The 18,937-nt window shown below is 37.8% G+C and overlaps 1 protein-coding gene across 3 annotated transcripts in view; it reads left to right on the forward strand.

The window, feature by feature from the left end:
- Window positions 1-18,937, forward strand: part of IPO8 (importin 8) — a 71,305-nt gene that overhangs the window by 41,451 nt on the left and 10,917 nt on the right. For all 3 annotated transcript variants that reach the window (XM_077870573.1, XM_077870574.1, XM_077870575.1), the window contains 4 exons: window positions 2,842-2,967; window positions 3,644-3,741; window positions 9,364-9,459; window positions 18,708-18,928. In XM_077870573.1, the coding sequence (XP_077726699.1) occupies window positions 2,842-2,967; window positions 3,644-3,741; window positions 9,364-9,459; window positions 18,708-18,928 (541 nt within the window). The remainder of the gene's footprint in view (window positions 1-2,841; window positions 2,968-3,643; window positions 3,742-9,363; window positions 9,460-18,707; window positions 18,929-18,937) is intronic.

Raw genomic sequence — 18,937 nt, forward strand, 5'->3', positions numbered from 1 at the left:
TCAGGCTCCCTGCTCACTGGGGAGTCTGCCTCTCTGTCCCCCCACCCTCCCCACTACTTGTTTTTTCTCTCTCTCAAATAAAATCATTTTTTAAAAAAATAATCTTGAGGAGTGAAGCCGTGAAGTAAGGCGAAGAGAAATAGTTTATACCAACCTTCTAATCTACCTATGATAACTGTTTGATTTGCACACCTGCAATGTCAGGATGTTAAGGGAATGGGTCTATTTTTGGGTGCAGTGGGTAGAGGAGAAAGCCGTGGTTCCAGTTGCCTATCTGATATTCCATCCTTAGCCCTAAGGTGATGGATGATCTTTCTTATGTTTGTAGCTGTAATGTAACGTTAATGGCTGATTTTGAACCAATATTTGTACATACAGGATCTTAGATTAAAAAAAAGATACTTGTGGGATGCCCAGGTGGCTCAGTGGTTGAGCATTTGTCTTTGGCTCAGGGTGTGATCCTGGAGCTCGATCCAGGATTGAGTCCCACATCGGGCTCCCTGCATGGAGCCTGCTTCTCCCTCTGCCTGTGTCTCTACCTTTCTCTCTCTGTGTCTCTCATGAATAAATAAATAAAATCTTAAAAAAAAAAAGAGAGAGAGAGAGATACTTGTTCTTCAAGATGTCATGGGCTAACTCTCTTATTCCAAGACCTCTACCCCAGCAGCCTGACTTCATTTGTGTCCATGGTCTAGTCTCTGTCCATTGTTCCACTTTCCTTTTTTCCCTTGCCTGTTTTCATTGCTAATTTACTCATAAAATTTAATTTATTATTAGAATCCAGGATTAGTTATGACTGCTTTAACTGCTTTATTGTGCAGGAAGTCAAAGTAAGTGCAGCCATCCCACCCTAACAGTCAGTCTTCTTGGTTGAGAATGATTGAAATAATTTTTGGTAAATTCAAGCATAAATGGAACTTAGGAAGATGTATGGTAGCTCACTGAATGTGTGGTAAGGTTGAAGCTGGCTGGAACCAGCAGGATTGTGCCGTAGAAGTGGTCTGCTGAGAAGGCCAGGGCTGCCTTTATCAACACCGGCTGCTGCACTGCTGCCCACCACAGTTCAGACTCCAGTACAGCCACAAAAAATAATCCGCAACAGCTTTGCACCTTCTAGTTTTTTTTGTTTTTTTTAAAGATTTTATTTATTCATGAGAGACACAGAGAGCGGGGTGGGAGGGCGCGGGGGCGGGGCAGAGACACAGGCAGAGGGAGAAGCAAGCTCCATGCAGGCAGCCCGATGTGGGACTTGATCCCGGGTCTCCAGGGCCACGCCCTGGGCTGAAGGCAGGTGCTAAACCTCTGAGCCACCCGGGCTGCCCTGCACCTTCTAGTTTTTCTGTCAGGTTTCAAAGTCCTGATCTTCACCATCTGAGTGGCTGGGCCGTGCACATATGCTGAAGTTGCCAGGGAATGTGCCAGGAAATATTGGGCCCCTTTTCTGTCTGTAGGCTTTGTGTTAGGAAGAGACATTTGCTCTCCTTTCCTCCTATCCACAGTGTGGTGTGGTGATAAACAGAACTTTCAGATATTTCATATTCAGTTAGTGTTGCTTTTCATGTGATTGTCTTATGTAACAGATTATTTCCCAGTATCTGTGATTTCCATCTTATTTTGCTCTTGGTAAGAAAAGTACCTGTCTACTAGCTTTTGACTATATTGCTTTAAATAATGTTACAGAGCAGCCTGGGTGGCTCAGCGGTTTAGAGCCTCCTTTAGCTCAGGTCGTGATCCTGGGATCCCAGGATCGAGTCCCATGTTGGGCTCCCTGCATGGAGCCTGCTTCTCCCTCTGCCTGTGTTGTGTCTCTGCCTCTCTCTCTCTCATGAATAAATAAATAAAATCTTAAAAAAAAATAATGTTACAGAAAAAGAGTTCAAGCACATCCAGGGTGTATATTAGTTCTTTTAATTTAATTTTTTTTTTTATTTTTTGAGAGAGAGAGTGCACAGTGGAGGGAGGGGTAGAGGGAGGAGGAGAGAGAGAATCTTAAGCAGGTACTGTGTTCATCACAGAGTCCAATGGGGCGCTTGATCTCATGACCTTGAGATTATGACCTGAGCTGAAATCAAGAGCCAGATGCTTAACTCACTGAGCCACCCAGGTACACCTAGTTCCTTTTAAATAAGAGGAAAAAAAACCTTAGAAGTCAAAAGACTTTTGCTCAGTGACATGGTCGGAATTACTTGAAAATTTTGTATTGAGAATTGTGTTTTCTGATTGTATGTTTAGATATGATTTCCTTTTGACAGAGGGTAATAATATATATGCAAATACAAGAGCATTCCCTTTGGACTCTTTATACTGGGATATAATTGTCTTGTAGCAAATACTGTACAAATTTTACAAGGTTTGTAAATTGACAAAATATGGTCCAGAATATAGTTTGTAAACATATGTGAGGCAGGAAGATATTTTAGCCTAGCTTAATTAAGCTTCCCAAAGAATATTAATTATCTGTAAATTACAAATCCTTTGCATGAGAGATATACAACTATTTATTCCTTCTTGTATCCATTTCTAACATAGCTTTAGAAATATAAACTATATTTTATTTATTACACATTATCAACAATATACATATTTCCAGTATTATGGGTAAGGTTAGTAGAAATAAATCTTTGCCCTGTTCTATTGGGAAGAGGAAAGATCTTGGTAAGAAATAGAAGGTGGCAAATATCAGTAGTTGAAGATGGGAATGCCGAGAAAATGGCGCTCAAAATATGTTAGGTATAAGAGGAATGTATGTGAGTGGATAGCCTAAATCTTCCTCTCTGTGGTCTTTGTGTTTAATTTTTGCTGTTTTCTAAGCATTCTAACTAGAGATTTTCTTCATTCTAGAATTCTATGAAGAAATTCTTTCACTGGCATATAGTTTAACCTGCCATGGTATTTCCCCTCAAATGTGGCAGCTGCTAGGTATATTATATGAAGTTTTTCAGCAGGACTGTTTTGAATACTTTACAGGTATGGCTTTTACCATGTAACATTTTTGCTTTTCTGTGTCTAGACATTATTTCCTTTGACACCTGATATAAAGACATATATGATTCCACTACTAATCAGAAAATAATTGTTGTTCTTTCCTTTCTGAGTAAAGGATGCTGCTATCGGAGCAGTGTTTTACAGCCCTAGAAATACAGGCAGCACAAGGGAGACTGTTTCCTATTATATCTTAAATTAGTTTGCAGTCAGAGCATATATCCATAGATTAATTCACTTAATGTTTCCTGAATGCAGTCTATATTCCAAGCACTGTTCTAAGCACAGCAGTATAGCAGTGAACTAACTAGACAGTGCTAGGTCTTTGGGTGCTACCATTCTAGTTGGGAACAGGGAAAGTGAGGAGCACACAGACAAGCAAGAAAATAATACAGTATGCCAAATGGTGATGACTCCTATGGAGAAAAAGACAAAAATTTGAAACAATTGCTTTAATAAATGATTAGTACTTTAATCTTTCTGATCCATATTTTCCTCATCTATAGATAGAGCTGATCTGTCATTTTTGTTACTAGCATTTTGTGGTTGTGAGGAAAGATAGTAATGTGTGGGTGCTACAGAAATAGGGTTTCAGTGGGAATAATTCGTTTCTACTCTTGCTACTCAAGTGTCATTGGGCTTTTGAATTTTTTTTTTCCAGATATGATGCCTCTCCTGCATAATTATGTGACAATAGATACAGATACTTTGTTATCTAATCCAAAGCATTTAGAAATACTTTTTACAATGTGTAGAAAGGTAAGTGTGTCCTAATCAGGTGTTGTAGTGGTTCTTACTAATGTTTGAGCATTTTACTTCAGGACACTCTTTTAGTTTGTCTCTTATACTTGACTTCTGTATCACCTTCAACATGTATTTGCCCTTTTTTTGTTTTCTAATAGACCTTGGAATTGTGATTTGACAATTTTATATTGTATTGTGCTTAAGAATGTTTGCCACTTTTATTTATTTAAAATTTTCTTTCTTTTTTTTTTAAAGATTTTATTTATTTATTCATGAGAGACACAGAGAGAGAGAGAGGCAGAGACACAGGGAGAGGGAGAGGCAGGCTCCCTGTGGGGATCCTGATGCGGGCTTCCATCCCAGAACCCTGGGGTCATGCCCTGAGCCGAAGGCAGAGGCTCAACTGCTGAGCACCCAGGTGTCCCTCTTTATTTATTTATTTTTTAAAAAGATTTATTCATCTATTTGAGAGAGTTGTTTTTTTTTTTTTTTTTTTTAAAGATTTTATTTATTTATTCATGAGAATACACAGAGAGGAGAGAGAGAGAGGCAGGGACACAGGCAGAGGGAGAAGCAGGCTCCATTCAGAAAGCCCGACGTGGGACTCGATCCCGGGTCTCCAGGATCACACCCTGGGCTGCAGGCGGCACTAAACCGCTGAGCCACCGGGGCTGCCCTATTTGAGAGAATTGTGTGCCGGGGTGGGGAGGGGCAGAGGGAGAGGAAGAGAGAGCATCTCTAGCAGACTCCCTGCTGAGAGAGGAGCCAGACATTGGGCTTGATCCCATGACTCTGAGATCATGACCTGAGCCAAAATCAAGAGTTGGAGGCTTAACTGACTGAGCCACCCTGGTGGCCCTTATTTATATTTTTTTAAAGATTTATTTTATTTTATTATTTTATTTTATTTTATTTTATTTTATTTTATTTTATTTGAGAGAGAGAGAGAGAAGAGGGGGAGGGACAGAGGGAGAGAGAGAATCCCAAGCAGACTCTACGCTGAGCTTGTACCCTAACTTGACTGCAAGATCATGATCTGAGCCAAAACCAAGAGTCAGACGCTCAACTGACTGAGCCACCGATGCACTCTGGATGTTTGCCACTTATATAGCTGTGTACTTTATGATGTTTAGGGTAAATAATTTTGTGTTTTTTTTTCTTTAAAAAATGCAAACTTACTACTTGATTAAAGTTCTAAAAGTAACCCTAAAAACAAAAGAGCAAAGTGCTAAGAAAATTAGCCACAGTTTGTCAGTCACTGATTTTTGAAAGTTGAATGTGTATATTGGAAACTACTAGATATATATGTTTTGAATACAAGTAACATAAGACAAAAGAATTGGAATAGTTGGAAAAATGGCATCAGTACAGGATGATTTGTTAGCCATTTACTGGCTACTGTTATATTTACATACAAATATGATTGTCTGTGTTGTCTTTGTCACAGGATAGATTTTGCCCTCTATTGGTTATATCTGGAATCATTGATGAGTATAGATAATGTTTTCCTTCTCCTTTAGGTGAATATTTATATATACATAAATATAAAATTGTATTGCATAGAGCTCCCAGATACTTAAGTTTGGCCTTGGGAATAAAATACCTAGTGTACAACGTATTTTCCTCACTGGGAGAAATATGTACCAAGATGTTAAGAGCTCTGAACTGATAATCAGCACATCTGATTGAGGTCTCAGTTCACTTGTAAAGAGCCTGGGAGATTTTGGGAGGTCGTGAAGTTCCATCACATATAAACTGAAGGAGTAGAATCATGATTTTTAAAGATCCATTTAGCTCTGTAATAACCTAGCTTATTAAATCATAATCACTTGGCAGTCTTCAGTATTCTAAGTTGTAGAGATAGTCGCTAGTGAGGATAAGGGGAAGAGAAAACAGCAAGCAGAAAACATAACAGTACTACACCCATTTGTATAGCTGCTCTGTGTTATAGCAGCTGGGATAAAAGTGATGTTCACAGGGATGTCCTTAGACTTACCAAGTGGTTAAAATATATGTTGTAGGGCAGCCTGGGTGGCTCAGTGGTTTAGCGCTGCCTTGGGCCCAGGGTGTGATCCTGGAGACCCAGGATCGAGTCCCATGTCGGGCTCCCTGCATGGAGCCTGCTCCTCCCTCTGCCTGTGTCTCTGCCTCTCTCTCTCTCTCTCTGTGTCTCATGAGTAAATAAATAAAATCTTTAAAAAAAAAAATATATATGTTGTATTCTTGTTTTTTTAGTAATAGCTAATACTTACTGAAGTCATACTTTATATGAGGTATTTCCTAAGTACTTTTTACATATTAACTTATTTTATCTCTACAATATTATGAGGAAAGTATCACCTTTTAGTAAAGAGGAGACTGAGGCACAATTTTTTGCGTCATGCCTGAGTCACTTAGTTTTAAGTCACAGAGCCATATTTGTTGGAGCCATATTTGAAGCCAGGTTGTCTGGCTCCAGAGCCCATTTTTTTAAATTACTGAAATATATTTTGTTTCTTCTTCTGGAGGTGGGGACCAAAACCAACCAACAACAACAACAACAAAAAACCCTGGGTTAATGCAATCTGGGGCAAAGGGAGTGATTGTTTTGTTTTGTTTTGTTTTTTCTGTATTCTGCAGCCCTACCATGTTACGTATATTATTATACTCTTTATATAGTACTGTATATATATAGTAAGACACAGAGGTTAATTAGCTTTTTTAAAAACCCTGATAGTAAGTGGCAGAGCTGGAATTTGAACTAAGGCATTCTGGTTCCAGAATCCATTCACCTTTAGAATCTAGATGTGGATACATTGCCCTAAGAAGTAGAATTTTAAAATTTCTGTAAATAGGGTTGATTGCTGGCTTTACCAGCTATAGCTTGCAGTTCAGCTCACTGATCCATTTTTTTTTCCATTTCTAAAATTTTATAGCTGTCTACTTTTTTCCTTTTCTCTTAGTGGATTTATGTCTCTAAAATCTCTTTACTGTCATTTTAATGGTCTTTTGGGAAGTGATAAAATTAAATGAGAATGTTCAGTCTGTCTTCTTTATCCAGAATTTCTTTTTAATTCAGTTTTCTTATATTGTATTTGTCTAGGAAATTATCCAATTCATCTGAGTTTTCAAATATATAAGGAATATAATATTCTCCATAGTATTCATTTATTTTATTCTCTCCTTTATCTGTATTTGTCTTTCTTCATTTCTAATATTTTTAAAATTTTGCTCTCTTTTTAAGAATAATTTTGACAAAAGTCTGCTTTATTGTCTTTATTCAATGAGGCTGTCTTTTGTCTCTCTTTGTTACCTCTTTTTGTCTGTATTTTTTTTTTGTTTTTTGTTTTTGTTTTTTTTGTCTGTATTTTTAATTTCTGTCTCTTCTTTATTCTTTAGATTAAGTCTGTTCTTTTTCTTACAGCTTGTTTGAACTCATTAATTTTTCCGTATTTTCTAATTTCTAATATGATTATGTCTCTATAAATCTCTCTTCTGGGAACCTTATGAGGCAGTTATATTCCAAATTTTATGTACAAACAGGTGCATTGTAGAATTATTTATAATAGTGAAAATACAGAATTGACAAAAGAGGCATGGCCTGGTAAACTGTTATATTTATGTACTGTAATATTTATAGTCCTAAATGGTTATAACATCCATGGAAAATATAGTTAAAAGTCCATATGGAGAAATTAAAAGGTATATGAAATTAAATTATGGTTATTATTAAGAAAAAATGAACTCAAACAGAAAACTACAGGGTTTGTTTCATTGTTTAAATAGAAGGTTTTATTTTATTTTATTTTTTTTTTACAAAAACAAAACACCGACAAAAAAAAACACAGTTTATTTATCTTTTTAGTTCTTCCAAAATTGAAAATATCAAGTCCTACTGCTAAGGAGAAAAAAACAAACGAACAAATAAAATCTGAGACCCCTCCCCCCCTCCTCTCTTAAAGTCACAGAACACGGAAGGGACTGCAGCGGGACAGGTGGGGGCAGAGAACCAGGAGGGGAGGACGGCGAGAGAAACTCCCCAAATACTTAAAAGCTGTTCAACAGAAACTGTGATAAATACAGGACAAGGCAAGACAAGTAAAAATAAGGAGCAGCAGTGACGAGGGGCTGTGCTGCAGCCCGGCATCCCTTCCTCTTCTCTTCTCTCTCCGGGGCATCCCAGGCCCAGGGCTGGCCTGCCCCTCCCCGAGCTACCCAGGCTTCCTGAGCTCCTGCTAGGGCCCCTAGAAGCGGCAGGAGGCACAACCATTTTTCCTCGGACACACCGGGAAACACACAGTGGTAGTTCTGCTTCTGCCCCTGAACCATGTGTGGGTCCGTGAGGAGGTGGACGCTGGGCAGGCAGGCCGCTGCGTCCCAGGTCTTCCAGGGCAGCAGAGGCACCTCTATCTGCGTGAGGCACAAAAAGCAGGAAAACTCGGGTGGAGGTACCAGCCCGATCTGCCTCACTAGCTCAGGTTGTACGCTTTGTCACGGCTACTAGCCGATCCCAGGAACCTTCTCTTGAGCACTGCAAAGATGGAGCGTAAAGAGAGGTGAGGAAGGTCATGGCAGGTAGGGTGGGATGGAGGGTCGAATCTGCTGGTCTAAACAGAAGGTTTTAAAAATTTCTTTTGATTTCACTTTCTTGCTTTGTTGCCTTTATTTTTTTATTTTTTATTTTTTTCGTTTTAAACTTTGTAAAAAATACACTCTTTGGCTTCCTTTTATTTCTTGAGTGCTTTGTTGCCTTTAAAGGGAGGCTTCATTTATCTGGAGAGTTAACTCCTATAGCTTACTTTATTAATCCAAATTTATATAGGTGAATTATTACTCCTTATAAGGAATTAGAGTAGATAAAGAAGATAGATGGAGTTTATATTGACCTTCCTTCTTTGGGTGGGCAAGGTAAACTTGCAAAGCTATGATTTTTTTTTTTTTAAAGATTTTAATTACTTATTCATGAGAGACACAGGGAGAGGCAGAAAGAGAGGCAGAGACAGGAGAAGCAGGCTCCAGGCAAGGATCCCAATGTGGGACTTCATCTCGGGACTCTAGGATCACGCCCTGAGCTGAAGGTAGACACTCAACTGCTGAGCCACCCAGGTGTCCCTGATTTTTTTTTTTTTTTTAAGATTTTATTTATTTGAGAGAAAGAGAAAGCATTAGCAGGGGGAGGGGCAGAAGGAGAGAGAGAGAGAGAGAGAGAGAGAGAGAGAGAGAGAGAAGCAGACTCCCTGCTGTGCAGGGAGCCTGCCATTGGGGCTCCATCCCAGAACCCTGGGATCATGACCTGAGCCAAAGGCAGATGCTCAACTGACTGAGCCACCTAGGCACCCCAAAACCCCATGATTTTTTTTTTAAATCATTTTTTTAAAAATTTTTATTTATTTATGATAGTCACACAGAGAGAGAGAGGCAGAGACATAGGCAGAGGGAGAAGCAGGCTCCATGCACCGAGAGCCTGATGTGGGATTCGATCCCAGGTCTCCAGGATCGCGCCCTGGGCCAAAGGCAGGCGCTAAACCGCTGCGCCACCCAGGGATCCCAACCCCATGATTCTAATGCCTAAATTTTCCTGAGATATTTGCTTCATGTGGACTCAGTGAAATGCTATGCAGTCCCATTCACTGCTGAGCTAAATTGTAATTATTGTAGGTACTCTGTGGCGATGCAGGAGAAGATGCAGAATGTCATGCAGCCAAACTTCTTGAAGTCATCATTCTTCAATGCAAAGGAAAGGGAATTGATCAGGTAATACATGTATAGAAAGTCTGTACTTGATGCTTATATTGAAAATTTACATGCTTGAATGACATTTATATTATGATGGAAAATTAAAAAGGTAGCTTTTTGTTTGTGCTTGCTTCAATCCTATTGAAATGACAAAGAAAGATACCCATGCAATTTGCATTCTAGCTGAGAAAGAAATAAACAGGAAAATATATAATAATTTAAGAGGCTATCAAGCAAATCATGAAGGAGATAAATATGTAAATTCTAGTCACTTGGTTTTCCAGAGATTTGCATTTTCCTTTTGTTTTTGTGGATTCTATTGTTATATTCTCAGATGTTGTCTTTTAACCATAATTGAAGATACTGTGCAAAAAGAGAAAGTTTGTTTTACTGATTTAAAAGCACGGTAAATTTTCAACAAAGATTAATTTGATATAATACCGGTATGATAGTAACTGAGGAAAAATGTTCAAGTAAAATTGTGTTGTCTTTTTTTCTTTCAATTCTGTAACTTTTGCTCCATGTATTTTTTGGTAACAGCTTTATTGAGCTATAATTCACATACCATATAATTCACTCCTTTAAGTGTATATACTTCACTGGATTTTAATATATTCACAGAATCATGCAACTATTCCTACAGTCAGTATTAGAACATTCCCTCCCTACGGCCCAAAGAACTCTATACCCATTAGTAATTATTTATTTACCCTTAAAACTCACCCCCCAGCCTAGGCAACCATTAATCTACTTTCTTATTTTAGAGATTTGCCTATTCTGGACATTTTATATAAATGGAATCATGTGGTCCATTGTGAATGAGTTTTCTTAGTATGATGCTTTTTTTTTTTTTTTTTAAAGATTATTTATTTATTCATGAGACACACAGAGAGAGAGACAGGCAGAGACATAGGCAGAGGGAGAAGCAGACTCCTTGCAGGGAGCCTGATGCAGGACTCAAACCCTGGACTCTGAGATCACGCCCTGAGCTGAAGGCAGTTGCTCTCAACTGCTGAGCCACCCAGGCATCCCTAGCATGATGTTTTAAAGGTTCATCCATGTGGTAGCATGTATACTATTACTTCATTTCTTTTTATTGCTAAATATTCCATTGTGTGGATAGATCACATTTATTTTAGCTATTCATAAGTTGATAGATGTTTGGATTATTTCTTTTTCTTTTCCTTTTTTTTTTTTTTTAAGTAAGCTCCTTGCCCAACGTGGGGCTTGAACTCATAACTCTGGAATCAAGAGTGGCATGCTCTGCCAATGAAATCAGCCAGGTGCCCCTGACTATTTCCTCTTTTTGGCTATTATGAATAATGTTATGAATATTTGTATGCAGATTTTTGTGTGGACATATTTTTGTTTTAATGTCTATATTGCCTATTTGTGTATCTACTCTGGCTTTCATATGGTTGCTGTTTGGATGGTATCTTTTTTCATGTTTTTACTTTCAACGTATTTGTATTTTTGTCTTTTTTCCCCTTTTTAAAAAAAGATTTATTTGACAGAGTGTGTGCAGCAGGGAGGGGCAGAGGGAGAAGGAGAGAGGGAAAATCTCAAGTGGATTCCATGCTGAGTGTGGGGCCTGACATTGGGTTTGTTCCCACATCCATGAGACCACCATCTGAGTGATATCAAGAATTGGATGCCCAACTGACTGAGCTACCCAGGTGTCCCAAGCTGTTTATATTTTTAAATCTAAAGCATGTTTCCTGTAGATAGCATATAGTTGAATCTTTTTTTTTTTTTCAAATTGGACATTCTCTCCTTTTTCATTAATCTATTATTATTTAATGTTGTTATGCATGGATTTTATCTGTCATTTTAAAATTTTTTATCTCATTTTTTTGTTCCCTTATTTTACTGCTTTCTTTTGAAATAAGTAAATATTTTCTAATGTCACATTTTAATTTCTTTAATATTTTTTTTCACTATTTAAAAAATTTACTTAGTGGTTGTTCTAGGGCTTACTATAATACATCTTTATCAGAATCTACTTCAGATAGGCAGCCCAGGTGGCTCAGCAGTTTAGTGCCGCCTTCAGCCCAGGGCCTGATCCTGGAGACCCGGAATTGAGTCCTGTGTCGGGCTCCCTGCAAGCACCCTGCTTCTCCCTCTGCCTGTGTCTCTGCCTCTGTGTGTGTGTGTGTGTGTGTGTGTGTGCGCGTGTGTGTCTGATGAATAAATAAATAAAATCTTTAAAAAAGAATAAAAAGAATTTACTTCAGATTTAGATTAACTTAATTTTAATGAGATATAGGTACATTACTCCTATATAGCCCTATCTCCTCTTTCTCCTTTTTTGTACTGTTTGTACTGTTACCGTTATATATATATAAAACAAATATATTACTTTTATATATGTTATAAGCCTAATAATACACAGTTTATAATTTTTTTTGTAATTTTATGTGTTAAGCTAAGAAAGGTAAGCAAGTATATATTTTTAGAGTTTGTCAAATTAGCCTTCTAATCTACCATTTCTCAATTCTTTTCATTTGTTCCTTTGGATTAGAATTCCCATCTGATGTCATTTACTTATGCTTCTATCTCCTTTGTATTGTTAATGTTGAATATATTATATTTCTATATTTTATAGTCCCAACAATACACTCTTTTTTTTTTATTTTTATCTTTTTTATTTTTTTAATTTGTATTTATTTATGATAGTCACACACACAGAGAGAGAGAGAGAGAGAGAGAGAGAGAGAGAGAGGCAGAGACATAGGCAGAGGGAGAAGCAGACTCCATGCACCGGGAGCCTGACGTGGGATTCGATCCTGGGTCTCCAGGATTGCGCCCTGGGCCAAAGGCAGGCGCCGAACCGCTGCGCCACCCAGGGATCCCCCAACAATACACTCTTAAGATGTTATTTTATGCAGTTGCTTTTTCTTTTCTTTTTTTTTTTTTTTGAAGATTTTATTTATTTATTCATGAAAGATACAGAGACAGAGAGAGGCAGAGACACACACAGGCAGAGGGAGAAGCAGGCTCCATGCAGGGAGCCCGATGTGGGACTCGATCCTGGGACTCCAGGATCATGCCCTGGGCCAAAGGCAGGTGCTAAACCACTGAGCCACCCAGGGATCCCTGCTTTTTCTTTTTCATTATTTTTCTTTTCTTTCTTTTTTTTTTTTTATTGCAGTTGTTTTTTAAGACAGTTAAGAAAGTCAAAGAAATAGTATTTTTCTATTTTTGAAAATTACATAATTACCTTTACTGCCTGTAACTCTGCCCCTCTCTCTGCGTATGTATGTATGTGTGCGTGCGTGTGTGTCTGTGTCTGTCTTTGTCGTTGAATTGCCTTCTGGGTCATTTGCTTTCAGTTTGAAATTCCTTTAGTATTTCTTATAAGGTAGGTCCTATAGCAATGAAATCTCTGGTTTTGTTTTCTGAGAATGTTTTTATTTTCAATTTTCAAAGACAGTTTTTACTAAAATCTTGGTTGACAGGTTTTTTCTTTTAGCAATTTGAAAACCGTTATTAATCTTACTAGCATTCCCTATACTTGGCAATGATATATGTTTTTTCTTGTGCTGCTGTATTTTCTCTTTTACCATTTTTACTATGAAATGTGTTTGTGTTTATCTTATTTGGAATTTGTTGACTTTCTTGGATGTATGGATTGTTTATTGTCACATTTGAAAAGTTTCCAGCCATTATTTTTTCAAATATCTTTCCTTCTTGCTCTTTCTTCTCTTCCTCTGATGCTCCTGTACACATCTGTTGGTGTGCTTAATGGTGTTCCCCGTTTCTCTGAGGCTCTGATCGTTCTTCTTCTCTCTGGTCTTTGGATTATATATTCTTTTTCAGTCTATCTTCAGGTTTGTTGATTCTCTCTTCTGCCAGTTCAGATCTATTGTTGAGCCCCTGCAGTGAATTTTTCATTTTGTTTATAGTACTTTTTTTTTTTTTTTAAGGTAGGCTGTATACCCAACATGAGTTTGAACTCATAAGCCTGAGATTAAGAGTTGCAGGCCCTACTGGCTAAGTCAGCCAGGCACCCCTATAGTACTTTTTGACTCTAGAATTTCCATTTGATTCTTTTTTATAATTTGTATGCCCTAATAGATATTTTATATTTGATGGACATGGTCATCATAGCTTTCTCTACTTTAAAAATGATTTCCATTATTCTCTAAACATTTATAATGGCTGTTTTGAAGTTTTCAGTCTGTGTTTGAGTTTGTTCTGACCCCAGGAGGACTCTTCATGACCATCTCTTTCCTTGCTTTTCTCATGTGAACTGCTAGCTTATGGTTTATCTTTTTATTTTAATTAGAAGGAACCACCAGCCTCTTCTTATATGCTTACCACCAAATTCTCCATTATATTTGAAAGTGACCCTTCAGCCTCCTTTTTGTATCAATAAAGTTTTAGACGTATTTTGGAAAGCTTATTTTCTCCTTCAGTGAGTAGTGTTTTAGGTGATAACAAAGTAAGGAGGTAGTAGAACACAGGATTTGAGTGTGAGTAGAGAAAGGTTTAGTTCTGTTGACTGGCTTTTGGAAAGTCCTGAGCAATAAAATCTAATAATGCCAGAAAGGTATAGAATAAATCCATGCCAAAGAGTTTAGAATCTCTCCTGTAAGCCAGAAATGGGCAAGGTATGGCCCGTGAGCCAAATCCAGCGTGAACTGTATGTATAGCCTAGGAATGAAGAATAGTTTTTACATTTTTGAAGGGAAGTTTTTTGAAGGATGTTAAAAAAAAGTATGTAACAGACTCCATGTAGCCTGCAAAGTTGAAAACATTAGTAAGAAGTGTAAAAAAATTTTTATATTTATTTATTTATATTTTAAGATTTTATTTATTTATTCATGAGGGACATCCAGAGAGAAGCAGAGACATAGGCAGAGGGAGAAGCAGGCTCCTCGCAGGGAGCCTGATGCACGACTCAATCCCCCCAACATGGGATCACAACCTGAGCCAGAGGCAGACACTGAACCACTGAGCCACCCAGGCATCCCCCCAGTTTTTATTTATCTAGAGAGCAAGAAAACATGAAGAGGAGGAGGGGCAGAGGGAGAGGGAGAGAATCTCAAGCAGGCTCCACACCCAGCATGTAAGTTGATGTGGAGCTCCATCTCATGACCCTGAGATCATGACCTGAATCAAAATCAAGAGTTGGTTGCTTACTGACTGAGCTACCCAGGCACCCCAAATTGAAAGTATTACTAAATATTTACTAACCCTTGCCATGAGCAATTGAATAGCAAATCTATTGAGCAGAGAAATAACTTGATCAAAGGTAGGGACTTAGAATGAAGAGTCTGCTGGCAGTGTCCTTTTTTTTTTTTTTTTTTAAGATTTTATTTATTCATGAGAGACAGAAAGAGAGGGGCAGAGAGAGGGGCAGAGTTACAGGCAGAGGGAGAAGCAGGCTCCTCACAGAGAGCCTGATGTGGGACTTGATCCCCGGACCCGGGTTCGCGCCCTGAGCCAAAGGCAGATGCCCAACCACTAAGCCACCCAGGCGTCCCTGCTAGCAGTAACCTTAATCTAAACAAGTCTACTGCATGTACTGGGCTATGAAGATGAGCAAGGAAGCTATTAGCTAATTGAAGTCTAAGGATACTGGTTTTGCTTAAGGCCAATAGCATTGGGAATAGGAGGCTAGAACAAGATTTACAGTGGGGACCATTGAAAACATTGCGCAGAGAACACCTGAAAAAAACAAATTGTTAGATGAGGAGGGCAGGGGAAAGCCCAAGAGCACAGATTTACTGTAGAAAGTCATAAAGATGACTTTTCCCACAAATACAGAGACTATAGATACCAGTAGATAGGAATAGAGTGATATTACTCAAACTGTAACCATCTAATGGTATTAGTAGGTGTTCAATACAAAAAGCATTCAGTGGTCAAGTAAGTCTGGGAAATACTGGATAAAACAAAGTTCAACATATTTCATTATTGCTTGACTTCTAGTGCCTTTATCTGAAAATGTGTCAAAGAGGATGTTAGTATCTGTGTATTTCAAATTAATTTAACTCTGGAATGTTTTTGTTTTCCAAACCCAAGGAACATCTGTTGATTGTTGTGAAAGTGCTCTTTGGATAATGCTGATAGATGTCTTGAGGTAGAAAGAAGAGGTGTAGAAGCTTAAATCCAATAGCTTTATCTTCTCAGCAAAGTAAGAAAAGTTGTAGAGTGTGGAAAATGTTGAAATTTCAGTTTGGAGGAGTCTAATATATAGTAAAGAGTTGAATAAAAGAATTGCTTTTATTAAAAACAGAACTATGATCCAGCAATTACATTACTAGGTATTTACACCAAAATACTAATTCAAAGGGATACATGCATCCCAATGTTTATAGCAGCATTATCAACAATAGCCAAATTATGGAAAGAGCCCAAATGTCTATTAACTGGTGAGTAGATAAAGAAGATACGGTATATATATATGGTGGACTACTACTCAGCAATAAAAAAGAATGAAATCTTGCCATTTGCAATGATACGGGTGGAGCTCGAGAGTATTATGCTAAGCAAAATAAGTCAGAGAAAGAAAAATACCATGTTTTCACTCATGTGGAATTTAAGAAACCAAACAAACATGGAAGTAGGGTGCAAAATAAAGGAGAGGCAAACCAAGAAAGAGACTCTTAACTGTAGAGAACAAACTGATGGTTGGTTACCAGAGGGGAAGTGGGTGGGGGATGGGAGAAATAAGTGATGAGGATTAAGAAGGGCCTTTGTGATGAACACTGGGTATTGTGTGTAAGTGTTGAGTTATGAAATTCTACATCTGAAAATAAAAAATTAAAAAAAAAAAAAGAAAACTAGCTCTTAGCTGGATGGACCCATTTGAAGTTAACAAGTGAGAATTTCTGGGTTTCTACTCCTAAAACTGGGTTACAGAAGGATTAGAAAGTTGGTGTTCAAGAATCTCTTTGTCAGAAAGTTAGGGTCACTACGGAACCTTTACCGTTAGGGAGGTTAGGTTACAGTTAGAGTGCACTCTGGTAGAATTGAAGGACTGTGTTGCTTGAGATTACATTCCTCTGTATTTCCTGTAATTTGGGAGTTAGGTCTAGAAATTTGTTTAGATTCATTTGCTATTCTTTTGGCAAGAATACCTCATAGATGGTGGTTTGTATTTCTACCAGGAGGCACAGAATGTCCAGTTGTCTCTCGTCTTGGGATGTTAGTGCTGTTGGTGGGGATTATCTTGTCATTCCCTTTTCATGTATTAGCTGAAATATTTATACGAAGAGAAATTTTTTTTTTCCATCTATTATCAGGTTACTCCGAGGAACAGTTAGAGTATGACTATTTATTTACCATGATTCAAGATAATCATTTTGTTTCCTAACATTCTCCAAAGATGACCAGGGAGGTGTTTTTCTTTTTGTTTTTTAAAGTATAGTTATGAACTTACAGATTCACATTTTTTATGTGTTTCAGTGTATTTCAGTGTTTTTGTACTTTTTTGGATAAATACCCAGTAGTGCAAGTACTGGATCATAGGGAGGTTCTATTTTTAACTTTTTGAGGAACCTTCATGTTGTTTTCCACAGTGACTGCACGAATTTTGCATTCCCACCAACATTGTAAGAGGGTTCCCCCTTTTCCCATAGTAATATTTTTTAATGTCGCCTATATCCTCTGTGCGTTGTGCTGTCTGAATGCTCTTTATCCGAATTGAGAAGAAATCAATAGGGTTAGTCAAATTAGTCATCTCTTTATAAAATACCAATCTTAAAACTACCATGTATAGTTATGTTTTGATTTTATGTATCCTTGTAAACAAGGCTAAATCTGCTGCTCCTAATGTATTTATTGTTTGGACTACAGAAGGTATTAAATTCAACTCTTAAATTTCTACACAAAACTTAGTTCTTTCAAAATTTTTATTTATATTCAAGTTAGTTCACATAGAGTGTATAATATAGTGCATTATTAGTTTCAGGAGTAAAATTTAGTGATCAGTTGCATACAACGCCCAGTGCTCATTCCATCACATGCTCTCCTTAATGCCCATCACCCAGTTACCCCATCCTCCCACCCCCTTCCCTGAAGTGCCCCTCAGATAAAACTTTTCTCATAGACCATTTTCTAGAGCAGTTACAGATTCACAGCAGAATTGAGGAGAAGGTACAGAGATTTCCTGTATACCCTTTCCCTACAGTCTTCTGTTATCACCATCTGCACCAGGGTGGTACAGTGGTTATAGTGGATGATGTGCCTATACTGGCAGTGCATCATTTCACCCAGAGCCCATGGTTTACTCTAGGGGTCTCTCTCAGCGTGGTCTGTTTTATGGATTTGGACAGGTATAAATGACATGTACCCACCATTCCAGTAACTTACTGGGTGTCTTCACTGCCATCAGACTCCTCTGTGCTTTGCCTAGTCTTCCAATTCTTCCCTGAAGCCTTAATTTTTAAAATTTAATTTTAAAATGAGCTTATATTAAAACCTCGGAAGTTAATTTTATGCAGGTCATGTCAGCTCGTCCCTTTCAGTGAAAATAACTATTAGGAAATACTTGTAATGAAAGCACTGCATCAATACTGTAGAATTGGAATCAGATGCCTTCATTTTCACATGCAAAGTCCATCATTTTTTCTTCGATCTTTTATTATGCTAACAGGAATTTTATTGAGATAATTTTGATGAGTAGCAGGTTAGTTTCAGGTATATAACATAATGATTTGATATTTATATATGTTGTGAACTGACCACAGTAAGTCTAGTTGACATCCAGTACCATACATAGTCACAAATATTTTTATTTGTGATAACTTTTAATATCTACTTAGCAGGTGCCAGATACGCAATACAGCATTCTAAAGTGTGGTCACCATACCTTATATTACATCCTATGACTTACTTAGGAATTTTCTTTCTCAAGAGAAATTTTGATCACATCATAATTTTCAGTCTCGTTCAGTTTAACAAAGAGAAATTTCGACCTTGTCATTTTACCTTAAACATGGAAGTGGCTGAGTCTACATTTGGATTATTGCCATCATTTGAGTGTGGACTCTCGTGGGACAGTCTTCAACCAACCGTAATCTGCACTCAGAGAGGAGACTCCCTCATGCTGCCCTCGGACCTCTTTCTGGCCATATGATCTCTAGGTTTTATGAGAATATGAATTTGTTGAATAACTCTAAAAACAATTCAAGCAAAGGTTTAATCATCATTAACAGTATCTTATTGATGACACTCTCTACCAATATGCTGCTTTCTATAAAAGGTACCTGGTTTTTATGTGTATGGTTGACTCTCTTTTTCATTTTTTCCTTCAGTGCATTCCACTCTTTGTTCAACTTGTTTTGGAGAGATTAACCCGAGGAGTCAAAACTAGTGAGCTCCGTACCATGTGTCTTCAGGTTGCAATTGCTGCCTTGTACTACAACCCTGATTTGCTGCTACATACTTTAGAACAAATTCAGTTGCCTCACAACCCCGGACCTATAACTGTACAGTTTATAAATCAGTGGATGAATGATACAGATTGTTTTCTTGGGTATGTGTC

This window comes from Canis aureus, chromosome 25 (genome assembly GCF_053574225.1).
Source record: "Canis aureus isolate CA01 chromosome 25, VMU_Caureus_v.1.0, whole genome shotgun sequence".
Taxonomy (NCBI): Eukaryota; Metazoa; Chordata; class Mammalia; order Carnivora; family Canidae; genus Canis; species Canis aureus.